Source organism: Oncorhynchus gorbuscha, linkage group LG23 (genome assembly GCF_021184085.1).
Source record: "Oncorhynchus gorbuscha isolate QuinsamMale2020 ecotype Even-year linkage group LG23, OgorEven_v1.0, whole genome shotgun sequence".
Taxonomy (NCBI): domain Eukaryota; kingdom Metazoa; phylum Chordata; class Actinopteri; order Salmoniformes; family Salmonidae; genus Oncorhynchus; species Oncorhynchus gorbuscha.
This window is the reverse complement of record NC_060195.1, coordinates 48,891,778-48,918,086: the sequence shown is the minus strand read 5'-3', so window position 1 is coordinate 48,918,086 and position 26,309 is coordinate 48,891,778. Positions and strand designations below refer to the sequence as shown.

Sequence of the window (26,309 nt, the reverse complement as noted above, 5' to 3'; positions counted from 1 at the left end):
CGTCATTGAAAATAAGAATTTGTTCTTAACTGACTTGCCTAGTTAAATAAAGTTTTTAAAAAAGGTGGACCAGTTCCATATTAATGCTCATCATTTTGGAATGAGATGTTCGAGCAGGTGTACTTTTGGTAATGTAGTGTACTTCATTTGCTGATTTGTCACCACACTGCATAACTATTAGCAAGCTTGTTGATTTCAACCAGTGAATCAAAACCTGGTTGTGGGTTAAACACTTGGTTAAGAAAAAAACCAGGACCAAAACAGTGCTGTATTGCACAATCCACTCGTAGGGTTTGTGTGAACGGTCTGCAGTGTGTGGGGGAAGCAAGGGTCACCATCTCACTTTCACTCCCACCACACCACCCCTGGCCAAACTCCTGTTTTGTCTGCTGTGCTCTGGGAGGTTGTAGCTGAAATGAAGTGAGCTGTGCTCTGGAATGTTGGCTGTCCGCACAGCACAGCGTAGCCAGAAAGAGGCAGACAGAAGCTTCCACACACACCCTCCGACACTCACTCAAACACCAGCACGAGGGTGCGACTGTAAGCGGAGCGAAATGCTGGGATTGATCAGAACTTCCTGAACTGGATATAGCTACACTTCCAGGGCTAGTTCTAGGCTGAGGAAGGATTTTTGAGTTTATATCCAAGGGGTAAGTATCCATTGAGTTTTTCTTAAGCACTGAGTGTGAATCTGAGAGCATGTGTTCCCCAGGAGTAACAGCGTAACAGCACAGCAGAAAGGTTGTAGATGGAATGTTGACTTCTCCAGCAAGGGAGCTGGTCGCTATAAAACATTTGAGTATATGAAAGATGTCAGGAATGCAAGGGGTCTCTTTTAATGTTTTATTTTGGTATTGTTAGCGAGGAAACTGTTCCGCCCGTTCAGCTCACAAGAGAGACTTGTTAGGTCGAGAAGGTTATACATCAGTTTGAAAACTTGGAGAGGGAAACTGACTAAATGTACCCTTATACCTTTGAGTATGTTTTGGGAAATGTGTGTGTTGAGTAGGCTGTAGGCATTATTGATGTCTTGTAAAGTTTCTGAGGCACTCGACTGTATTCCGGGCACCATTTCAAGCATCGTCAAGTCATATTTCGGGAAGCGAAAGTCACAAGTCACTCGTGAATTCTTTGCTGGGATGTCAGCGGCTATTTCCAGTTTGGGACGTCTGTGTGCCCAAACATTATTTGTTTGCATTGGAAGGGCAAAAAGTAATCTGACTCTCGGCACCTTTTGATGCCCTCTAACCATCCAACCTTCTTTTTAGCCGCTGGTTGGTTGGATTCTATAAACTATTCCTTTCCCGGTCGCATTTTCAAAGGCGCTCCTTCCGCCCACCTCCTTTGGCTTCACCACTTCCAAGCACAAAAAGTGTTGTATAACCAGGGGTTTAATCTTTGTCTGGCTTATGGGCCATGGATGATTTAAAAAAAAAGCCATCCCTCCCTGTCTCCTGGTTAAAGGGCTTAAGGGTAGTGTGGAGACCCCATTGTAGGATCAGTTCACACAGTCCAGGGCAGGGGTTTTGATGTGGCCTAACCTGCCAGGGAGTCTCTATGTAGCTTGGGGGCCACAGACGGGGGGGCTGGCGACGTGTTTGTGGAATGGCATGGAATGACATTCCAGATGCCCAGGGTGTTGTGTAACGCGGGAATGCCAAATAGAGGCCGCCGGAGCAGGGGAGATGATGTCCGTCAACATGCCGGGAGAATTCCTACGCACCAAGGCTAATAAAGGGACTAGTAGTGCTCTGGCATGCAGGGAATGATAATGATAGCCAGAGCACAATGGAGCCCTATGTCATATTTGCACTGCGTCAGTGTTTGAACAGACACTTAGTCACTTACAGCTAGACGGTTAGCTCACACACGCGGGACACATTCTAACATAGTAAAACGTGTGTGTGTGTGTAAACCAAACGTTGTTAGCGCTAACCTACTAGAACTGAGACTGGAGTGCTTCTCAGCTTTCTAATTCAAAGAAACACCTGAATCATGTTCTATGTAAATCCTTGATTTTTTCCCCCCACGTCATGCTTAATCAAATCCCATCCTTTACATGTAACAGGTGATAAACCTTCACAGCTTATCGAGTTCTTTACCCTCCTGTTCTCTTCCATCTTCTTATTTACATTCCCGAAGAGCAAACACAGCATTGTTATGACTGGTCTGGCCAGATGGGGAACGTTGTAGTGGATTGACCCCTAAACAAGTCCTACATCCATAATCCATTCTTAGTATCTCATGGCATTTGCAGTGCAGAAAGAACACTACGAAATGGCGTGTCAAGAGTACTTATGTAAAGGGTAGGGCATGATTGAACACGCCGTTTTGTGTTCTCCCATTATGGCGTAGTGTGTGTGTGTGTGTGTGTGTGTGTGTGTGTGTGTGTGTGTGTGTGTGTGTGTGTGTGTGTGTGTGTGTGTGTGTGTGTGTGTGTGTGTGTGTGTGTGTGTGTGTGTGTGTGTGTGTGTGTGTGTGGGCCACAGATAACAGTGCATTAAGCTGCAGCTCAGTCAGTCACATGACCAGTGATGTCAAACGGTAATTATTTGCATTAACCCCATACAGCTTAACACACTCAACATACAATAGCCCTGCACATCGTTTCTCCCTTGGAACAAGTTTTAACATGCTTTAGAACACATTCTTGTCACTCATCAAATGTCACCTTCAAACGCTAAATGCTAGCATTTAGGATTTAATGGGAACAAACAGGAATGTGAAAGGAACATCGAGAGGGTCACACGCTTGGAATAAAACATAAAAAAAACTTTTGCCGTGGCAACTGCAGAACTGACAGAGGGGGAGGGGAAAAAATAAGAGTGATGGAGGGAATGCTAAATCTCAGTCAGGTGAAGGCTAGCGATGCACATGGCTTGAGAAAGAGAGCGAGACGGGTGGGTAGGGGGTGGTGGGTGCACACCAATGGACTGGAAGCCAGACGAAGGCCGGCCAGGCAACATGTCTCAATGGGCCGAGGTCTCTGAAGCATTTGAGAAATGCCTGGCCCGAGGTCCTTTCCTGTCAGACCTGACTGTGTTGCTGGGGGCTATGATGGATGGGCGTACTGGCCTTGACGCAGTTAGCCGCTGCACTAACCGATTTATGATAATTGAGAGACTTTGGGTTGAATGGGGAATAGTTAGCCCAGCTCTTGATCTCAAAACACCCTAATGACAGAACTAATGGAGTTATGAGTTTGAATTAATGGACCATAAATTAATTGAATGGGTGGTAATTCTCCGGTCATTATTTTGTACGTAATTGACAGGTATCTGTTATTAGAGCGTAACATGCACCATTGCATAATCCAGGTTGGATTAAAGCAGCGGTTCCCAAACATTCTCGGCTCACGACCCCATTTTGATATTTTCGAAAATTCCCGCGACCCATAACCATGTGAAAGAAAAGTTTAGAACTAATGGCCAATGTTTACTTTTTTATTTGTGGCTATGGCAGTCATTTGAAAAACATTCTAACATGTATTTCTGACTGTCTTCTCAACTCACCATCACATACTTTTAATGTGGGGCTATGACAGTCAATTGCAAAATTAGTCTGACATGTAATATCTAATGAGATGGGTGTACTTGATGCGTGTCGCTTCGGAGCTTCTCAAAGTCAGGGGGGGGTGTGGTCGACAGTGAGCACCTCATCTCTGCTGTCACATTCAACTTGAATCGATATTTAGTTTTATTGCAGACGAGAAAACTGAATCCAGCTTCACACAGTTATGAGCCGTCGAAAGGGTTCGGAAAGTCGGAGCTCTAGAAAGGCCCGAGTCTCCCGTGTTGAATGGCCTTACAAAACTATTATTCTCAGTCGGAGCTCTTTTATTTTAACATTTTTTTTAGTTCCTAGTTGTCTTGAACGCACTGAAGTTGGTAGTCTGAGATTTCCGAGTTCTCAGTTGTTTTGAACGTGGCATTAATGCTCAGAGGGTGACGGCAGGATATTTCCTTTGGGTCAGAAACCCAAACTCCTCCATAGTGACCCGTGAATGAGAGTTGTTCAGTCAGAGTTTCATCTTGATTGCTCCCAATAGCATAAATTATTTATTTACCAGGGTTATCTGACAAAGGAATTGTGAGTTTCTGTGCCTCTGGCTCCCCACACATTTTCACTGTATCAATTGTGGCCGGTAATATCAAAGTCTCTGCAATAGTGTGTGGTTTCATAGGGTAGTGGGCATAGCCATTCAATGTGGGAATAATTTAAGTGCATTGGTCAAGTTCAGCTTTTTCCCATGATCTGAGGGCGCGATCTGGTTTAAATTTATTTTAGATTTTTTATAATTTTCATTTTTAGATTAAGGTAAACCACATTATGATCATTTTTGAGATACAAAGACAAGCATTTTATTTATTTATATTTATACTTATTTTCCACCACATTTTGCAAATAAATTCATAAAAAATCCTACAATGTGATTTTCTGGATTTTTTTGTTGTCATTTTGTCTGTCATAGTTGAAGTATACCTATGATGAAAATTACAGGCCTCTCATCTTTTTAAGTGGGAGAACTTGCACAATTGGTGGCTGACTAAATACTTTTTTACCCCACTGTATACACACACACTGCTCAAAAAAATAAAGGGAACACTTAAACAACACATGTAACTCTAAGTCAATCACACTTCTGTGAAATCAAACTGTCCACTTAGGAAGCAACACTGATTGACAATAAATTTCACATGCTGTTGTGCAAATGGAATAGACAACAGGTGGAAATTATAGGCAATTAGCAAGACACCCCCGATAAAGGAGTGGTTCTGCAGGTGGTGACCACTTCTCAGTTCCTATGTTTCCTGGCTGATTTTTTTTTTGGTCACTTTTGAATGCTGGCGGTGCTTTCACTCTAGTGGTAGCATCACCCAGGATGGCACATCAATGCGAGCTGTGGCAAGAAGGTTTGCTGTGTCTGTCAATGTAGTGTCCAGAGCATGGAGGCGCTACCAGGAGACAGGCCAGTACATCAGGAGACGTGGAGGAGGCCGTAGGAGGGCGACAAGCCAGCAGTAGAACGGCTACTTCTGCCTTTGTGCAAGGAGGAGCAGGAGGAGCACTGCCAGAGTCCTGCAAAATGACCTCCAGCAGGCCACAAATGTGCATGTGTCTGCTCAAATGGTCAGAAACAGACTCCATGAGGGTGGTATGAGGGCCCGGCGTCCACAGGTGGGGGTTGTGCTTACAGCCCAACACCGCGCAGGACATTTGGCATTTGCCAGAGAACACCAAGATTGGCAAATTCGCCACTGGTGCCCTGTGCTCTTCACAGATGAAAGCAGGTTCACACTGAGCACATGTGACAGTGTCTGGAGATGCGGTGGAGAACGTTCTGCTGCTTGCAACATCCTCCAGCATGACCGGTTTGGCGGTGGGTCAGTCATGGTGTGGGGTGGCATTTCTTTGGGGGGCCGCACAGCCCTCCATGTGCTCGCCAGAGGTAGCCTGACTGCCATTAGGTACCGAGATGAGATCCTCAGACCCCTTCTGAGACCATATGCTGGTGCGGTTGGCCCTGGGTTCCTCCTAATGCAAGACAATGCTAGACCTCATGTGGCTGGTGTGTGTCAGCAGTTCCTGCAAGAGTAAGGCATTGATGCTATGGACTGGCCCGCCCGTTCCCCAGACCTGAATCCAATTGAGCACATCTGGTACATCATGTCTTGCTCCATCCACCAACGCCACATTGCACCACAGACTGTCCAGGATTTGGCGGATGCTTTAGTCCATGTCTGGGAGGAGATCCCTCAGGAGACCATCCGCCACCTCATCAGGAGCATGCCCAGGCGTTGTAGGGAGGTCATACAGGCAGGTGGAGGCCACACACACTACTGAGCCTCATTTTGACTTGTTTTAAGGACATTACATCAAAGTTGGATCAGCCTGTAGTGTGGTTTTCCACATTAATGTTGAGTGTGACTCAAAATTTGATTTCCATTGATAAGTTTTGTGTGATTTTGTTGTCAGCACATTTAACTATGTAAAGAAAAAAGTATTTAATAATAATATTTAATTCATTCAGATCTAGGATGTATTATTTTAGTGTTTTTTTAGCAGTGTGTGTGTGTGTGTAATATATATATATATATCACACACACAGTACCAGTCACAAGTTTGGACACACCTATTAAGTTTTTTAAATATTTTTTCTACTATTTTCTACATTGTAGAATAGTAGTGAAGACATCAAAACTATGAAATACATATGGAATCATGTAGTTACCAAAAGAGTGTTAAACAAATCAAAATATATTTTAGATTCTTCAAAGTAGTCACACTTTGCCTTGATGACAGCTCTGCACACTCTTTGCATTGTCTCATTATTCTACAATGTAGAAAATAGAACAAATAAAAACTGGTACTGTGTTTGCGTGTTGTATGTATATATTTTTGGGGGGGCTATTTTGGAAGTTCTTCCATAACCCCTAGTTTGGGAACCGCTGGATTAAGGATAGGCTGCCATCAGTAGAAGGTTTTGTAAATATGACGCCATTTGCATCACAACTTGGTGGTGAAATGGCAAGAATTATGGCTTCTGCACAGCATATAAAAATATATGTTCCAAACTGGTGGATGTTTCTCAGACCACTATTTGAACAGACTCTGTGACTGGAGTTTTATGTTGAATAAATAATCACATCAGTTTGGGGGGTTCACATCAACACACATTTTGGTGTTGATCGTTTTGTAAATACTGCACAAGGGAGCCCTTTTACTCAAATGTGGGTCAGAATGCATCCTACAACGCTTGCAGTCTTGAATCTTCATCCAGCCTCAAGTTTTTGTCTAAGTTTTGTCTAATTTACCCTACTCATAATTTCCATGGCTGCTGCCCCATTTCAAGACTTTTGGTTTTTCCACTTCAATATTCTACACCCCTCCTCACTGGAGAGCACGTATACTGAACAGCCTGTGATGTCACCAAGTGGACTTTTCCACTTGTGGTGTATTTCTGTGGTGTATTTTTGTGGTGTATTTTTACTCTGAGGAACATTAGTGAATCTTTGTCTGTCTGTTCCATCGTTGGAACAGGATTTCCAGATTGAATCCCAATGTTGCCAAGTGAACGGTATTAAAAGTGCCTTTCCCTGCCTTAAACGCTTCTTTCTTCTCTCCCTCCTTTGCTCCATCACCAGTTTTGGAAAGCGTTCTGCAGGGAGCCTGAGACGCGGATGCGAGTGCATCGTTCTGGAACCTTCCGAGATGATTGTGGTGAGTCCTGCCGCCATTGCCAACTCCACCACAGTGGCGTCACGTCAGGCAACAGCACACCACACTCACTCCATACACTGATGTACTGGGACGGGTGGTTTACAAAAGATGAGGCTTAGGACTTATAGGGACAGGGCTTAGCAATGACCTAGCGTGTTTAATGAGGACTTTTACACCCAAACTAATTTAGTTGCCTAGATTTTAGGCCTTTATTGATTGTGGACGAACCAACTACAAGTAATGCTAGTGCTTCACTTGACATGCATACATTCAGCTATAGTGCTTGCTGCTGTTTTTTGTTGTTGTTCACTGCACGCTCGCATACTTGGCTAAATGTAAGGAATACAAATAAGTGCTTCAGTAATTTCCAGTCAGTGATATAAAGGTTGACCGAGATTTATGGTAACATCAAATGTTGGCACAGACCTTATAAAAAGCAAAGTTGAAAACAAATCAATCCAACCTTACCAGGATATAAAAGTAGCAGCACAACACAATCTGCTGTCGGGAACATGAGGCCTTGGAGGCGTGCTAGATCTTTAAAGATACGAAAGCCCACTGTCCTTTTTGCTCTCTGACGTGTGCGTGCACATGCCACACATAACCACCCTCACACACAATCGATCGCACATCCCACTCATGCGAAATCAATCACACACGCATGATCAAGCGCGTACACGCTACAATTTGACATAGATCCTATCGCCTAAAAACTGCTCCGTTTTGAAGAGCAACCATACCTAACCAGTTACATCATGTTACTGTTAATCACCAACCGTCCGGCTGCCACAAAGATCTTCTCTGTAATCACAGTGTCCTATGAATGTCTCCAATAATAATTATATAGATTGCACCTTTTTGTTAAATGTGGCTCCAGCTGCTAAAGCTTCAGCTTTTCTAATAGCCTTCTCTCCTCCTCTCTGTCCTACTGTTGATCATGACCACTTCCTGGCGTAGCCTCAGCTATTATGGGCGCAACAAGCAGCCTATAATTACTGGGAGAATGGCTTTGGGGTGATACTAAGACAGCAGCAGCTCTCGCTCTTAAGCCCCCAGTCTCCAACACATACTAAAAGCGATAAATGCAAGATACTTAAACTGATACACACACAAACCAAAATCATACTCGCACATGCACTCAAACCGATACACATATGCACAGTCAATGCACAGTCAACACACACACACACACACACACACACACACACACACACACACACACACACACACACACACACACACACACACACACACACACACACACACACACACACACACACACACACACTGAAACTGATTGACACACTCGAACCAAACTGATACACACAATGCATGCACTCTCGCTCCTCTCTCAAACGCAACTCTCTCTCTCATCCACCACGGCTCCCCTGCCGTTGCCATAGCAGCAGTTGGTACGGCAGAGAGCGAGGGAGAGAGGTAGAGATTTTATGTGTAATCCCAAAGGCTGAGTGCTGTGAAATGTGAAGCTGCAGTGAAGAAGCTTGTGAGGGAGGAGTGTGTGCCAACTGTAAACGCCTTAAATTTGTCATTCTTGCACCAGGCCTATTTCATCAGGCTACTACACTTGACTGTTAAGTATTAAGTCATTGAAATGCATTTTGTGAGCAGAGAAAAGATGTTGCTGCAATATTTTTGCTGGTAGAACATGTAGTACATGCATTTCTGTCTTCTGATGGCCGATGCCTTGTGACTCCTCAACCTCAAGTTGTACTCGTAATTTGAGGCCAGTTGTGCCATTATCCCTTATTACGACGGTCATTTTGAGCCATTTCATGGGACTGTGACTCCCGAGGGTGATCGACGGCAGGAGCAGTATGATCATAAGGGAGGGCAGCATCTGCCTGAATGACTGAACTCGAGACTGAATGACTAAATCTGAATCACATCAGGGCAAGGGGCTGGTATGTCTCCCTTTCTCCATCTCTCCGTCCATCTCCCTCTGTTTGTCTCCCCTCTATCTTGTTTTCTTCCCCTCTCTCTCTTCATCCCTCTCTTGATCTCTTCCTCTATTTTATCCCTCTTCCTTTCACACGCTTGCCTTGCCAATTCACTATGTACCTCTCTCACACACCTCCCTCTCACTCGTTCCCCCTCTCCTGGAGTTGTGATAGCTTCCTTTGATGTCGGAGAGGAGTGTTGAGGCGCAGCCCACACACACACGCTGCAATTTTTACGCAGTGAGAGGGGCGGGAAGAGGGGGAGGGAGGGGGCGAGGAAAACTAGACAGTCACTCCTTCCTTTCCTCCTACCCTGTTTCCCCAGGTGGACTATATGGACCAAAATGAGGAGTACTTCCAGCGGCAAGCATCGCACCGACAGTCCCGCCGGAGGTTCCGCAAGATCAACCAGAAGGGTGAGCGGCAGACCATCATCGACACGGTGGACCCGTACCCCACCGGCAAGCCGCCCATAGCCAGGGGATACCACACGGTGAGTCACCATCTAGCTACCTGGCGCCCTCCTGTTTAGTTAGTAACTAGGCTGTTTTGTGTTGCTGGACACTCGAGGTGTACTCCTTACCTTGCCTACGCTTGTGTCGGCTAACATAGTCCTTGTCTAAGCTTGTTGGACGCTTACCTGTGTAGCCTACTAGTGAATACCTTATACCCTGGTCTGTGTAGCCTACTAGTGAGAACCTTATACCCTGGTCTGTGTAGCCTACAAGTGAGAACATTATACCCTGGTCTGTGTAGCCTACTAGTGAATACCTTGTACCCTGGTCTGTGTAGCCTACTAGTGAATACCTTGTACCCTGGTCTGTGTAGCCTACTAGTGAATACCTTATACCCTGGTCTGTGTAGCCTACTAGTGAGCACCTTATACCCTGGTCTGTGTAGCCTACTAGTAAATACCTTATACCCTGGTCTGTGTAGCCTACAAGTGAGAACATTATACCCTGGTCTGTGTAGCCTACTAGTGAATACCTTATACCCTGGTCTGTGTAGCCTACTAGTGAGCACCTTATACCCTGGTCTGTGTAGCCTACTAGTAAATACCTTATACCCTGGTCTGTGTAGCCTACAAGTGAGAACATTATACCCTGGTCTGTGTAGCCTACTAGTGAATACCTTATACCCTGGTCTGTGTAGCCTACTAGTGAATACCTTATACCCTGGTCTGTGTAGCCTACTAGTGAGCACCTTATACCCTGGTCTGTGTAGCCTACTAGTAAATACCTTATACCCTGGTCTGTGTAGCCTACTAGTGAATACCTTATACCCTGGTCTGTGTAGCCTACTAGTGAATACCTTATACCCTGGTCTGTGTAGCCTACTAGTGAATACCTTATACCCTGGTCTGTGTAGCCTACTAGTGAATACCTTATACCCTGGTTTGTGTAGCCTACTAGTGAATACCTTATACCCTGGTCTGTGTAGCCTACTAGTGAATACCTTATACCCTGGTCTGTGTAGCCTACTAGTGAATACCTTATACCCTGGTCTGTGTAGTCACAGCTTACACAGTACCTGACATGTATACCCTGATCTGTGTGCACCCTTGTTTCTACTTTGCTCTGCTCTATAGTTACGTTGTGCTCAATGTATCGTGTTTGCTGTAGGCTTTCTGTGCCTTGTTTCACCATTATATTATTATTCTACCCTTCTTGGGTTCCTGTACTCCGAAATGCATTGTTCATGCTGTTCACCCTTTTGCTATCCTCGCTGTAGGCTACCTTTCTCGACTCTTGTGCACCATTGCTACAAACTCATCGTCTGACCTTAATAGACTATATATAGGTTATAACCTCCTGTGTCATCTTTGGGCCCTTTTTTTTCAATAACTAGTGCCTCTATGCAACACCCCCATATACCCACTGCCTTTACTACCTTTGCATCTTTCCTTCACCCCATAACCCCTGTGTCCCCTATTGCTCCAGGCGGTGTCAGGGTGGTTGTTGTTCTACACAGTGTAGCTCTGGGAGTTCCATGTAGTTGAAGGGAGAAGCCGTGTTGAGTCACCCACCAGGGGTTGATGTGGATGGCAATTGTAGAGCCAGCTGGTTTCTCCAGCGAAATCAGCAGGAGCATGACTGGAAAGGGGGGTAAAAGGAGAGTAGAGAACAGTCTGTGTAGAAGAGGGAACAGGGGGTCCTATTCATCATGTCGTCCCAAAGCGTTGCCTTTCTTTATGCAAACCACTCCCCCCCCACAAATATTCTAAAAGGAGATGGAGAGTCTCTCTCTTATTTTCCAATGGAGCACGCCACAGTCCACTGAGATGGCCACAGCAGTGCCCGAGATGGGTCCTAAAGTGTCTTTCTGTGAATGGGGAACCCATGTTCACTATAATGAAGGGTTCACTAATAAAGTATACAGTACAATCACATGAACGCACCCCATATTACTATTCATGGGAACCCATGTTCACTCATGATGTGAACACACCCCATGCCCCATGTTATTTTTCATGAGCCCCAGTTCTGCCTTATTTCAACCCATTCCTCCTATTTCTGCAATTCTGAAGGGAGGACGGTGTACCCCGGCTCGTTTGGAATGCCATGGAATAATCTGGGTTTGCCGTACAAAGCGGAAACGCGCCGGACGTCATCCCCCCCCCCCCCCTAATTTTAGACTGGCTTTAGTTTTTTACATAAAAGGATACCCTGAACTCTCTCATGGCCTGACTGCGCCAGTCACAAAATTCTAGTTCTCCTCAGAGGCCCTGTGGGAAGAATAAGTGGGGTGCCATGGTAACAAGTAGTCCCAAGTGGAGTGGAGTGGAGTGCACTTGAAGTACAGCAGTGCGCAGAGGGAATAACTTCAGTTGAGACGATACTGGCGAGCGCATAGGGGGGAAAGCTTGGATGGGCTTTGATGTTAAGATGACATGTAGCACGCTAATCTCCCGCATTTGGAATGCCAGGCTGCGCCGGGATTTTCCTTCTCAAAACCCAGAGGCGCATTTAGAGGTGAAAAATGCGCCAGGGAGAAACTTTTGTCAGAGGAATAAAGAGAGCCGTGTGAACATGCCAAAAGCTTGGGTTTGTCTTCGTAACTCAAATTTACGCCCCTTTAAATCTCACTTGGTAGACATTCGGAATAGGTGTATTGCATGGACATTTGTCTTGTGTATTGCAAGAACATTTTGTTTTTGTGGGGATATCCCATTTCCAGCAAGGGGTCTTTCATTCAAGGTATCTATCTACCTATGATGACACCGATCCAAATATATCTCCTCTGTCTCTACTTTCACATTTTTTTTCTTCAACAAAATATATATATATATTGCCGATAGGAACGTGCTTTATTGAAAACAATATGCAGGACACTCGCTTTAAGTGTGGGCCTTTCTTTAGTGGGGTTCATCCCCATTGAAGGCCCTCTAAGCAAAGAGAGGGTCCCAAGCCTTTGTTCCTCCACCGTAGACCTGATGTGATGGGATGTGACCAACAGCTACTGTGTCTCAATAAATTATAACAGGTATACTGCCAATGGCATGCTAACCTAGCACTGATGGTCTCCTTGGGACATCTGGTTCTGTGTGTAGCCCAATGTCCCGGTCTCCCCCTGAAAAAGACGCAATGGTAAATACGTCGTTAAATAATGGATAGTTGTCACTTGCCAGACATCCATTTTACCTCAAAGTCCCAGAAAGCAAAAATTACCTGGTGCTTCACCAAATGAATAGCCTGACTTTCACATGAGGCTAAGGCTAATAGCTTCAAAGGCAGAAACCAAGCTACTGAAACAATAGCAATGCTAAAGGACAAGTTCCACATGAAAAAATGCAGTTAAACAGACTTAAAACTGGACGTCAACCATTGGGGTTTAGACTATCTGTGAGCCCTGCAGCCGACGCTATCGGACATCTTAGAATGCATCACACACCGCATCACACACCACTCGCTCAGATGAGGTCGGCCACACTGACTGAGCCCCTTCTGTCCTCAGAATGGGCACCACCTATTCAGGCTGGCTCTTTCTATCCTTTTTCATCTTGTCCCTTTTGCTCTCTCTCTCTTTCTCTTGGTTTCTTTATTTCTTTCATGATGTGGTAAAATGTATGTCAATTTAGAGTCTGTCAACAGTGTGGTTAGATCAGGGTTGCCAGGTCCAGTTAACATTTCCATTACAATGACCACTCAAAACCTGCCGAAGCGGCCTGAAAACGAGTTTAACATTTTTTTTTAATTTGCCGCAGTAAGGGAGTGTCTAAATACAGCCGTTAGTCGTTGCTGTTATAAGATGGTTAGAAACGTTATTAGAACATCAAAAATAAAAATAAAACATGTCATAACCCTGGTATATGGTCTGTAATTCCACAGCTTTCAGCATGTCCGCATTTGGGGCTCAAACCCAGTTTATAATTAAGCAGTAAGGACCGAGGGGTATGTGGCCAATATACCATGGCTAAGGGCTGTTCTTATGCACGGCGGAACAAGGGGGTGCCTGGATACAGCCCTTAGAGGTGGTATATTGGCCATATGCCACAAACCCCAGAGGTGCCTTATTGCTATCATAAACTAGTTACAAATGTAATTAGAACAGTAAAAATACATTAATATCCGTAGTATACAGTCTTTATATACCACGGCGTTCAGCCAGTCAGCATTCGAGGCTCCAACCACCCAGTTCAATCATGGTAATTCCGCAAAAACGTTATATTTTTTAATTATAATTAAAAAATATAACGTTTTTGCGGAATTACCATGATTCCATGTGCTACTTGCACTAGCAACACTCAAAGCTCAGTAATATATTTCAACCCAAAATCTGCATTCAGGGCTCAAACCACCCAGTTTATAATTGATAATACATCCCCTTTGCTATAGGAACTATAGAAAAATCCAATAGGAGAGTTTGAATAATGAAATTTGGACAGAGGATCCCAATCTGTGTGCAAGAAACACTTGGACAAAAAAAAATGTTAGTCTATTTTCTGGAAATTGTGCTGTTATTATGTGCCAGATGTTAAGACTTGAAACAGTTATAAATGGCCCATTTGCGAGATTGACTTGTCATTTCAATAGGCATAGGCTACAGACTAAAACCTCGGTTTATGATATCAACATTGCCATGGTTTGCTTAGCTAGTTGCAGGTAACCTATAGTCCCTGATAGGCCTACATCTCATTTCAGATAGCCTACAGTAGCCTAGGCAAGATGTAAACTGAACTAAGCAGATTGCTTCGTTCAAATTGACAGACTCATTTACTGAACATGAATGGGGGGGGGGTCGATTTCGAGGTAAGAAGTGCTTGTTTCCAAATAGCCTACTGAAGATGGTGTCTTAATTTCAATCACTGAATTAAATATTAATGAAATGTTTGTGCTTGTCAACAACATGCCATTGATTATCTTGATCTGTAGCCTCATCTGACTGACTGACTACGTCTCTCTAATGTGCTGTAATAACTAATTGACAATTTCGATAGAGCTTTGATAACTTCCCATTTAAGGCTACAACAACGATAAACTGAAGTCATGGGACATTTATTAAATCCATTTGCAATCTCCAGGTAGGCTACAGAAGTGGCACAAATTGGTTTGCAATGACTCCAGTGATATCGTACTTTCAACATATTTATTGTGGCAAATGGTAGCCTACAGTAGCCTATAAATGAATAGGCTACTAGATAGCCAAGAGATGCAAACATATCATTCTCCACTTATTTAAATTTTTTGCCCAATCCCCCATATCTTTTTTTTTAGCAAATATATATATCCATACACACCCATACATAACTATATTCATACATAAACATGCATACATAAACATTCATCCATACACATGTATGTACATACAAAGACATACATACATATTTTTTAGAATATACCTTTATTATTCCCCGCCAACCCTCCACCCCTCCCCCAATTGGAGTAAACTAATAAACAATAACACTTAGGCTTCTACTTATTATACACATTTTACAATAGTTATAATTTAGTTTGTTTTTAGTTCTCCCTCTATTTCTGATGTCCATCCAGTTTGATTTCTATTTGTAACTGTGTAATGGGGCAGCAGGGTAGCCTAGTGGTTAGAGCGTTGGACTAGTAACCGAAAGGTTGCAAGTTCGAATCCCTGAGCTGACAAGGTAATCTATTGTTCTGCCCCTGAACAGGCAGTTAACCCACTGTTCCTAGGCCGTCATTGAAAATAAGAATTTGTTCTTAACTGACTTGCCTAGTAAAATAAAGGTTTAAAAAAACTGAACTGAACGTTTTACATTGGTTATCTTATTAGTCCCACCCTTCAGCTCCATTCAACCCCTCCCATTTATCTCTTAACACCATCCATTTTGGATTTCTATTTGCTATATATTTTTCAAATGTGCTGTGATGTTTCACAAAAGTACTGAACCTTTCTATTCTCTTAGCTTCTATAGATTGTAAATCAAAGTTAAACATTTTTGCTAAAATAATTATAATATTATTGACTATGGCTTTTCAAATCACCCAGTAATGCTCTCTGCAGCGTTAGTTCTAGGGAAAGGTTGCAATTCTTCAGCCATTCCTGGACCTGTGACCAAAAACGAGCTACATATGGATAGTAACAAAATAAATTATCTAATAACTCTGACTCCTCACAGCAAAATCTGCAGAGCTGGGAAGATTGTATCCCCCATACATATGACATTCTATTGGTTGCTAGAATTTTGTAAAGTCATTTAAATGTACAAATTTGACGTTTTGAATCCGGCGTTGTTTCTATACATAACTCCACCAGTCCTGTTTGTATCATTCACTAAAATTGTACCTTTTTTAAACATTTCCACGGAATTTTTATTTTTTTTGTCATCAATTAGTATATTTGAGTTTAACCACAATATTTATTGTATTATTTGTTCTGTCTTTGGTGGATTGTATTATTTGTTTTGTCTCAGGTGGATTAAACTGAAATTGCAACTGACTTTCTAAGGCTTAAAAAAAACAATATTTTGGAGATAATTTCATCATTTGGTTTTAATCCAGAGAGGTTAGCAAGGTTAGCAAAAGTATCTTGATCCTCTGAGGCCGTGGAGGTTAGCAAGGTTAGCAAAAGTATCTTGATCCCCTGAGGCCGTGGAGGGATTCTAATTGTGGTTTTAAAAGAAAACATGTAGAAAACATGCCACAGATTTCTAATCCCTTAATATTATTGTTGGATCTAATTTTTACAGCTAACATTTCGATGGCAATAATAATTAGATATGCCGATAGTGGACAACCTTGTTTTACTCCTCTAGACAGTTTAAAACTTTGAGATGTAGCCATGATTTACTATTTTACACCTAGGTTAACTATACATAACTTTAACCCATTTTATAAGAGATTCCCCAAAATTGAAATATTATTATTATTATTATTATTTATTATTAGGAAAAGAATCCACACAATTTGCTTCGGTTAGTGGAGATGGAGGAGACTGTAACAAAAACATATTCTTAAAGTACTTTACTTCCTCTTTCAAAACATAATTTGGTGAATCATGTGTGACTCCATTTGTAACAAGTTTCAATAGTTTTGTTTTTGGTAGCATTTCTATATTGAACATTGAAAAATCATTTGGTGCATGTTTCCCCATATTCCATCCAGTTTGCTTTTAATGTAATATATTACATTGGATGTTTCTTGACTAAATTCCTCCATTTCTTTTTGTTTTTCCTCTAATTTATTCTGTGCCTCTATGGTACAGTTTTTATTGCTATCAAACTGTACTGTTAGTCCTTCAATTTCTTTTGTTATCTTCTTGCCGATCAGTGGGACGCTAGCATCCCATTTCGAAAACTTCCGGTGAAATTGCAGAGCGCCAAATTCAAATTAAATTACTATAAATATTAAACTTTCATGAAATCACAAGTGCAATACATCAAAATAAAGCTTAACTTGTTGTTAATCCACCCGCCATGTCAGATTTCAAAAAGGCTTTACTGCGAAAGCAAACCATGCGATTATCTGAGGACAGTGCCCAGCACACAAATGCATAACAAATCATTTTCAACCAGGGAGTTGCGACACGAAAGTCAGAAACAGCGATATAATATATGCCTTACCTTTGAAGATCTTCTTCTGTTGGCACTCCAAAAAGTCCCAGTTACATTACAAATGGTAATTTTGTTCTATTTATATCCATAAAATTTCAGTTTAGCTCGTGCGCTTAAGTCAATAATCCACTCGGTTTGTCTACTTCAAAATGCATACAAAATGAATCCCAAACGTTACCAACAAACTTATCCAAACAAGTCTATCAACGTTTATAATCAAACAATTGGTACCCTAATATGCAAATAAATGATATCATTTAAGATGGAGAAATGTTATCGTCTTTGTTCTCTGATTCACATGGAAACACTACAGCCAAAATTGGAGCCACCTAGAAAAACTACAATTTCTGGGTCATTTTTCCAAAAACCAGCCTGAAACTCAAAATACTGTTGACATCTAGTTGAAGCCCTAGGAACTGCAATCGGGGGGGGTTCTATCCAAATCTACCAATTATAAGCATATTGTAGCTTCTGGGCCTGAGTGACAGGCAGTTTACTTTGGGCCCAAATTTCATCCGGATGTCAAAATACCGCCCCTATCCAATTAATATGGACTCTTTTGATCTAAATTGCTTTTGTTTTATAGAGGAGTACTGAATTGCATGGTCTCTAAAGGCACATTTAAGTGTCCCATAAAATAAGGGCTTCTGCTGTACCTACAGATGAAGTAGGAAGTTTACATACACCTCAGCCAAATACATTTAAACTCAGTTTTTCCACACTTCCTGACATTTAATCCTAGTAAAAATTCCCGGTCTTAGGTCAGTTAGGATCACCACTTTATTTTAAGAATGTGAAATGTCAGAATAATAGTAGAGATAATGATTTCTTTTTTTCATTACATTCCCAGTGGGTCAGAAGTTTACAGGCACTCAATTAATATTTGGTGGATTTGCCTTTAAATTGTTTAACTTGGGTCAAATGTTTCATCAAGCTTCCCACAATAAGTTGGGTGAATTTTGGCCCATTCCTCCATGACTGAGCTGGTGTAACTGAGTCAGGTTTGTAGGCCTCCTTGCTCCACACGCTTTTTCAGTTCTGCTCGCAAATGTTCTTCAGGATTGAGGTCTGGGCTTTGTGATGGCCACTCCAATACCTTGACTTTGTTGTCCTTAACCATTTTGCCACAACTTTGGAAGTATGCTTGTGGTCATTGTCCATTTGGAACACCCATTTTCGACCAAGCTTTAACTTCCTGCCTGTCTTGAGATGTTGCTTCAATATATCCACAAAATTTCCTTCCTCATGAAGTCATCTATTTTGTGAAGTTCACCAGTCCCTCCTTCAGCAAAGCACTCCCACAACATGACGCTGCCACCCCCATGCTTCACGGTTCTTCGGCTTGCATGCCTCCCCTTTTTATCCAAACATAACCATGGTCATTAAGGCCAACCAGTTCTATTTTTGTTTCATCAGACCAGAGGACATTTCTCCAAAATGTACAATCTTTGTCCCCAAGTGCAGTTGCAAACTGTAGTCTGCCTTTTTTTTGTTGCAGTTTCTGAGCAGTGGCTTCTTCCTTGCTGAGCTGCCTTTCAGCTTGTGTCAATTATATAGGACTCGTTTTACTGTGGACATACTTTTCCTCCAGCATCTTCACACGGTCCTTTGCTGTTGCTCTGGGATTGATTTGCACTTTTCGCACCAATGTATGTTCATCTCTAGGAGAAAGAACGCGTCTCCTTCCTGAGCGGTATGACGGCTGCGTGGTCCCATGGTGTTTATACTTGCGTACTATTGTTTGTACAGATGAACGTGGAAATTGCTCCCAAGGATGATCCAGACTTGAGGTCTTGGCTGATTTATTTTGAATTTCCCATGATGTCAAGCAAAGAGGCACTGAATTTGATGGTAGGCATTGAAACACATCCACAGGTAGGTTATTAATATGATCAAATCCAGAAACTATCATTTCGAAAACATAACGTTTATTCTTTCAGTGAAATACGGAACCGTTCCGGGTGGCATCCAAAAGTCTAAATATTCCTGTTACATTGCACAACCTTCAATGTTATGTCATAATTATGTAAAATTCTGGCAAATTAGTTCACAACGAGCCAGGCGGCCCAAACTGTTGCATATACCCTGACTCTGCGTGCAATGAACGCAAGAGAATTGACACAATTTCCCTAGTTAATATTGCCTGCTAACATGAATTTATTTTAACTAAATATGCAGGTTTAAAAAAATATACTCCGGTGTATTGATTTTATGAAAGGCATTGATGTTTATGGTTAGGTACATTCGTGCAACGATTGTGCTTTTTCGCAAAAGCGCTTTTGTTAAATCATCTCCCGTTTGGCGAAGTTGGCTGTCTTTGTTAGGACGAAATGGTCTTCACACAATTCGCAACGAGCCAGGCGGCCTAAACTGCCGCATATCCGCTGACTCTGTTGCACAGAACGCAAGAGAAGTGACACAATTTATCTAGTTAAAAGAAATTCACGTTAACAGGCAATATTAACTAAATATACAGGTTTAAAAATATATATACTTGTGTATTGATTTAAGAAAGGCGTTGATGTCTAGGTACACTGGTGCAATGACCGTGCTTTTTTTTGTGAATACGCTTGTTAAATCACCCGTTTGAAGTAAGATGTGATTCGATGATAAATTAACAGGCACCGCGTCGATTATATGCAACGCAGGACAAGCTAGATAAACTAGTAATATCATCAACCATGTGTAGTTTGTTTTTTTATAAGGTAAGTTTAATGCTAGCTAGCACCTTACCTTGGCTCCTTTCTGCACTTGCATAACAGCTCTTGACGTCCCTCTGGGTGCTTCAGAAACTCTGCTCTGTTGACTATTGTTCCCGGGGGGCCAATAGCAACAATGAACGTGTGTCGCATTTCCACAACTGAAGTCACACTTTGTGATTGTGAACACTGAAAGAGCGGAATAACAGTAAAGTAACCAGTTATAACAAATGAAATGCACCCATGCAACTGAAGAAAATAGAGCAAATTAAAATAACAGGATAGTCAAATATATTTAATAAACAAAGGAAGAAATAGTACCTCTGCGCCTCACTGAAAGTATGACCTTTGTGGTTGTTGTTCAGCCTTATATGTGCAGAGGCAGCGATGAAGTTGACTGCTGCTGTGTTTTTGTTCTTTTGTGGACTCTCGCCCGCCAATAACACACTAGTCTCTCTATACATCAAAGAAAAATAAGCATAGACATAAAAGGCATGATAATTAGAAAGGCATAAAATAGGCATTTCATTTCATTATTGTATGTACGATGTGTAGGCTGTGTAGACTTGCTATGTGAAACTTAGGGAATGGCTGTCGGCGTCAACGATACACATTTTTAGATCCAGCCAAACACAACAAGGCATACATTGAAGAAACACAAAATCAACGATCAAGTCGATTATTTGAAACCTAGGCTTACATGCCCAAGTAGGCAAATTTAGTCCAGATTAGACTCCTTCAATGTAAGAAATTAGCTAGTTATCTTGCAAAAGGGTGCTAATGAGCTTGCTCACATCGAAGCGGTAGTTGGTTATATAAAAATATTCCACTGCACTGGTATAACATGAATATTACCAAGTACATTATGCATAATGACAGTCTCACTTCCATGGTTTATATTTTTATCCATGTAGGCTAGGTTTGATTTAAGATTCGCTTTCATTGACTTTGATACCTTCGACTTGAACCTCAACTTGGGTGACCTTGAAGGAGACGGGAAGGGTTCGGGTTAAACGCGTTTGACTCTGCCCACATTGAGCCCTGCCTCGAACTACACACTGCATTCGGGCTTCTCCATTTAATGGAAGTTTCATTGAGGACTTAACCCCATAACAGGAGCATGAGAGGGAGTTTGAAACCTTCGATTTAAAATGTCCACTCGCACAACTCCTGAGACCCAAACACAGAGCATGCGTTAAACACTTTGCTTGATGTCGCTTTTCCATATGCAAAAGTCGACATTAGCATGGAGTTTAAACCACCTGCAGAGCGAATGTATCTAATGTGCCCAAAGTAGTTCCCCAGTGCTTTGTCAATGTTATTTCTTGATGTGCATCAGTTCGAGCATGTTAATGTTTGTGGGAAAAGGGGTTGGAAATAGGTGTCTCCATAATGATCCTCTAAATAGCCTACCTACAACTGGTAAAAACAGTTCCCATGACGTGCAGCTCTGTATCCTCTCAATCACGTGACTAACACCAACACCGTTAAATCAACCCCTCCCATTGGCTGGCTACATTGTCTCACTCACTGGCGATCAGCGCAGAGACCGTGACCTTCCAAGGTAAGGATGGAAAGTGTAATTCAACAATTAACTGCCTACCGTAATGCAGGCCTATTAGCATCATGTTTGGTAACATTTGCCCAGTAATTTATTTTCAGAGTTTGAAATGAGTTGTAAAAATGTCTTGGAGAACTCTGCTGAATTTCCTCAATTGAAGGTCAGCTAAGTTAACCTAGGCTACTTAATGTTACTAGCTCGGTATTTGAAGTTATATCATTATTAGTCTGTTATCAGGTAAAAGCATATGCTTATTATTCATAATTTCTCAAATATTTATTAGCTAATCATTCAGTCAAATACGCTATGCTGCAGTCATTGAATGTCTTTTGAGCGTTAAGGGATGTTTATGGCTAGCTCGGTCCACGACATTATGTTGTTATATTTTTCAATCTTGAAATATAATGGAAAATGTTATTAACCAGTGACTGAAATATTGCGCTACGTGATATTCACTTCCCGGACTTGGAGAGCGCCCCTCTGAATAACGGGGCCTGGTTTTGGCTTAACTGCTTTGGGCAAAAGAAAGAGGCGGACTAAACTACCTGCTGCAGTGCTCTCTCAACCAACACACACGCCTCTGGCGCTCCATACCACTCACTCACTCAGCAACAGCTTGCCTTACTGTCTGATAGTCAGCGGCAGCAGGTTACAGTGAAATAGAGAAATTTCATGGGGGTGGCGGTGCAACTTAGAAGTAGCCCCAAAACCTACAACCCGCGACCAATACATTTTCACCCAACGCCATCGTTTTTTAAAAATAGACCAATTATGTTGGGAAAATCGCTGACATGGCAACCCTGAGTTAGATGGTCTTATCTCTGTGATGGTGGTGTTTGTCTCTCTCTTTCTTGCTCACTCTATTTCTCTTTATCACCCTCTCCATTTTACCACCTTTCGCTCTCCACCCAAACGGATGAGTAATCCCTCTCTTCGGGGTCTGCTCGGTGGCCGCCAGCGTCTTGCCTAGGCCCTGAGCAGCTGTTCCCTAATTTCAATGGTGCGGCCTGTGGCGGCCTCAGCGAATCGATGCCCCCTCAATTCAACATCCCCTCCCGCCTTCGTCTCCGTGTCCAACCAACCACAGGCTAATTTCCGTCCATGATTGGTGTTAATTGTTTCAATGTAAAATTGAAACTCCCCAGAGGGGACTGAAGTTATTGCGTCTAATGATGATTCCCGAAACCGTTTTGTCTCACAATATGGCCGCTTATTTGACTGTGCCCTCGCTGAATGCAATTAGGGCTTTCTTGCGATTTCTCAGTCTTTTTGTGTCTGTCTGTGATGAGGCTGAATGAGTCTTGATATAAGGTCTCTTTTAGGCCCAACCAGTGAAATATTGTCTTCAGATAGCTCAGTTGTGATGCGAAACGGGTAAAGGACGATGGGAGTGTTTGGCTCAATGAATAATGTACTTGCTTTTGTGTTTCTACCCCTGCCCAACTGGCACAGAATAATACTTTTTTAACAGCTGTCAATTGCAGCGATTGAAGCATCAGGACTAATTCTCTCCATCCCTGAGTGACATGCTGCATGTTTAATAACACCCATCTTCCTCTCTGCTTCTTCCTTTCATGCCTTTCATTTCATCCTGAATGCTCCCAGGAATGCATTAAAGCTCAGGTACTGTGTGTGTGTGTGTGTGTGTGTGTGTGTGTGTGTGTGTGTGTGTGTGTGTGTGTGTGTGTGTGTGTGTGTGTGTGTGTGTGTGTGTGTGTGTGTGTGTGTGTGTGTGTGTGTGTGTGTTAGAACAATGTATTTAAGTGTCACTCCACAACGGTACAATAATACAAAATACAGATTTTATTTTCCCAACCACATTGTGGACCACTTACATTGAGTTTTGACACATGAAAAAGCATCATGGTATATACATGGTACAGGTGTCAATACATCTATACACATGCGTGAACAGAAAAGTACAGTGTGTTCGCTAACCTCTGCTCTGCAGCGGTCTGTGCTAGTTCTAATTTGTGTGTATGTGATGTGCCGTAGTCCTTTCACCTTCATGTATGGAGGTAGCATCACTTTTTAGATATCGACTTATGTATCTTTTCATTTAATGGTGCCAAATGTATTTTCCTGTAGCTATATTATTAGGACAAGAATTGGAAAAGCAATTGTGGTTGTATTCACAATTTCACATCTGAAAATGAGGCTCCTCTCCACTGATATGTTGCAATACCCATTAAACAGCAATATGGAATATGGTTGTAATCCGTGTGCACATGATAACTAGGATTGCTGCACCGCTTAATGATTATAAACTGAGGTAATGAGCGCAATTTATCTGTTGGACGAACATCGAATCTCAACCGCTGAACCAACGTTAAAGTGATGTTCAAGGTGGAGCAGCGGTGTAAGGCACAGGCCCGGGTTAGATCCCGGGCTGTGTCGCAGCTGGCCGTGCCCAGGAGACCAACGGGGCGGCGCACAGTTGGCCCAACGCTGGTTTGGCCGGCTGGGATGTCCTTGTCCCTTCGCGCTCTAGCGACTCCTGTGGCGGGCCGGGTGCATGCACTCTGACACGGTCACCGGTTGTTCCGGTTGTTCACCGGTTGTTCCTCCAACACATTGGTGCGGCTGGCTTCCAGGTTAAGCGAGTAGTGTGTCACGAAGCAGTGTTGCTAGGCAGAGTTGTGTTTCGGTGGATGCATGGCTCTCGACCTTCGCCTGCAGAGATGGGACAAGACTGTAACTACTAATTGGATATCACAAAATTGGTGTTACTTTTTCCTGGGTTTAGACAGAATCATGAACCAAACCAGTAAGCGTGTTTTAATCTATGTGTGATTGGGTTGAGGTTTTTCCCGTTATGTTTTTATGTGTGAACATTGCTGTGTTGACTACCATGAGTTGAGTATGGATGTCATAAGGTGAATGCACCAATTTGTAAGTCGCTCTGGATAAGAGCGTCTGCTAAATGACTTAAATGTAATGTAAATGAGTAGCCTACACGACTATTCGTTCTTGCATAGTAAAATTCTTTAGTGAAGAAGTGAGTCCATTTGAATTCAATCTCTTTTTGACAGCATCCCTTTGATTTAAACAAAACTTTCCATACATGTATGCCCATGGTCAGAAAGTTTCTTTTTTGATATTTTTTTGAACTTTCAGGAGATAAAGGTGCTCAAAGTTGACCCATTTTGGATAAACAGGGTGAATATCATTTAAAAGATTAGTATTAAATTGGCATTTTTAAACCTTTAACGTCTATCTAAAAATACATAAACATATTATCATATGTTGTAGCTTAGACCCTATTTCATGTAAGGTTTTGTGTTCCTGCCATCCGTTTAGAGACAACATGCTTTTGAATACAGGACTGGTGTCATTTTAATCATAGAAATAGAACTCATAGATTTGACCTATCCTCTCAGACCACTACACAGACCTAGACTACACTACACTACACTATCCCCTCATACACTATTTTAGATGTTCATTGAATTGACATTTATCGTCTAAATATTTCCAAAAAGTACCACCCACCATCGAATGTCAACTTAAATATTGTATATTATATTATCCATATTTCTATGATTTCAATAGGTTTACTGTTGAGGATTGGCAGTATAATTTAAAACAGATGACACCCTGTATTCAAGATCATGTTGTCTTAACCAATGGCGGGTCTTTTTTGTGTTTTTGATAAAGGTAATTTTATATTTTTATAAAATCGCCAGAAATGACATTTTCGGGATGGAAAAACCATATAAATACAATGAATATAATGGATTTGGAACCTCTAACCCTGTCAATAGATAAGGTAAAGGGGTCAATGAAACACAGACGTTTCCCTTGACCAGATTGGTGCACATTCAACAAATCTGATCTAACAAAGTGGATATTCGTCATCCATCATGATTCATGTATTGTAACAGGGCCACAATGTGGTTACTTAAATCCGATTTGGATATATTTATTTTCGCTGCTTAACATTTAGGTTTCCATTTTCAGGTGTAGAAGAAGGGACTGCTAAATGCTAACTTTTGTTCATATAAGCCGGTTTATAGCTCACACATAGAAATCGGTAGTGGTCGTCAGCCGTTTTTAACTGTAATGCAGTTGATTGGTGACTGACACGAACATGTGTTGGGGTTGACATTCATACAAGCATTAAAATACATTTTTCTTTACTTCAACATAGGGGACATGAGGTAATTCGGGATCTTTCGAATGGCCCTTTCCACCACACATTTCCATGGCAATTCCATTGTTTTGGTCAAGTTCGATTGACCTCTTTACCGCATCCATATACAGTTCCAGTCAAAGGTTTTGACATACCAACTCATTCCAGGGGTTTTCTTTATTTTTTACTATTTTCTACATTTTAGAATTATACTGAAGATAACGAAACTATGAAATAACACTCTTGGCATTCTCTCAACCAGCTTCACCTGGAATGCTTTTCCAACAGTCTTGGAGGTCCCACATATACTGAGCACTTGTTAGCTGCTTTTCCATCACTCTGCGGTCCAATTCATCCCAAACCATCTCAATTGGGTTGAGGTCAGGTGATCTGATGCAGCACTCCAGCAAGGTTTTAACCAATCAGCATTCAGGATTAGAGCCACCCGTTGTATAAATGGCCAATTACACCACGGCTAACGTGAAGTGCCTGGCTACAGCCCTTAGCCTGGCCATATACCACTCACCCCTGAGGTGCCTTACTGCTTTTGTAAACGGGTTGCCAACACAGTTGGCAAGGAACTACACATCTAAATTGAAAATGAATGTTGCTTTAATTAATTAATTAATTAATTAACAAATACATTCCCGCCAGAAAAAAGTAGTCCGGACAAAAGTCTCATTGCTAGACTGTTTGCTATGCAACAACTACA

At 42.1% G+C, this 26,309-nt stretch overlaps 1 protein-coding gene across 14 annotated transcripts in view; it reads left to right on the top strand.

Moving 5' to 3' along the window:
- The window catches only part of LOC124011328 (rap guanine nucleotide exchange factor 2-like), a 152,198-nt gene that overhangs the window by 67,351 nt on the left and 58,538 nt on the right, over positions 1 to 26,309 (top strand). For 10 of the 14 annotated variants that reach the window (XM_046324589.1, XM_046324584.1, XM_046324586.1 and 7 more), the window contains exons 5-7: positions 7,146 to 7,221; positions 9,505 to 9,672; positions 23,071 to 23,088. In XM_046324589.1, the coding sequence (XP_046180545.1) occupies positions 7,146 to 7,221; positions 9,505 to 9,672; positions 23,071 to 23,088 (262 nt within the window). Of the gene's footprint in view, positions 1 to 507; positions 651 to 7,145; positions 7,222 to 9,504; positions 9,673 to 23,070; positions 23,089 to 26,309 lie in introns of those variants that run through there. The other 4 variants (XM_046324595.1, XM_046324587.1, XM_046324594.1 and 1 more) reach the window with 2 other exon arrangements.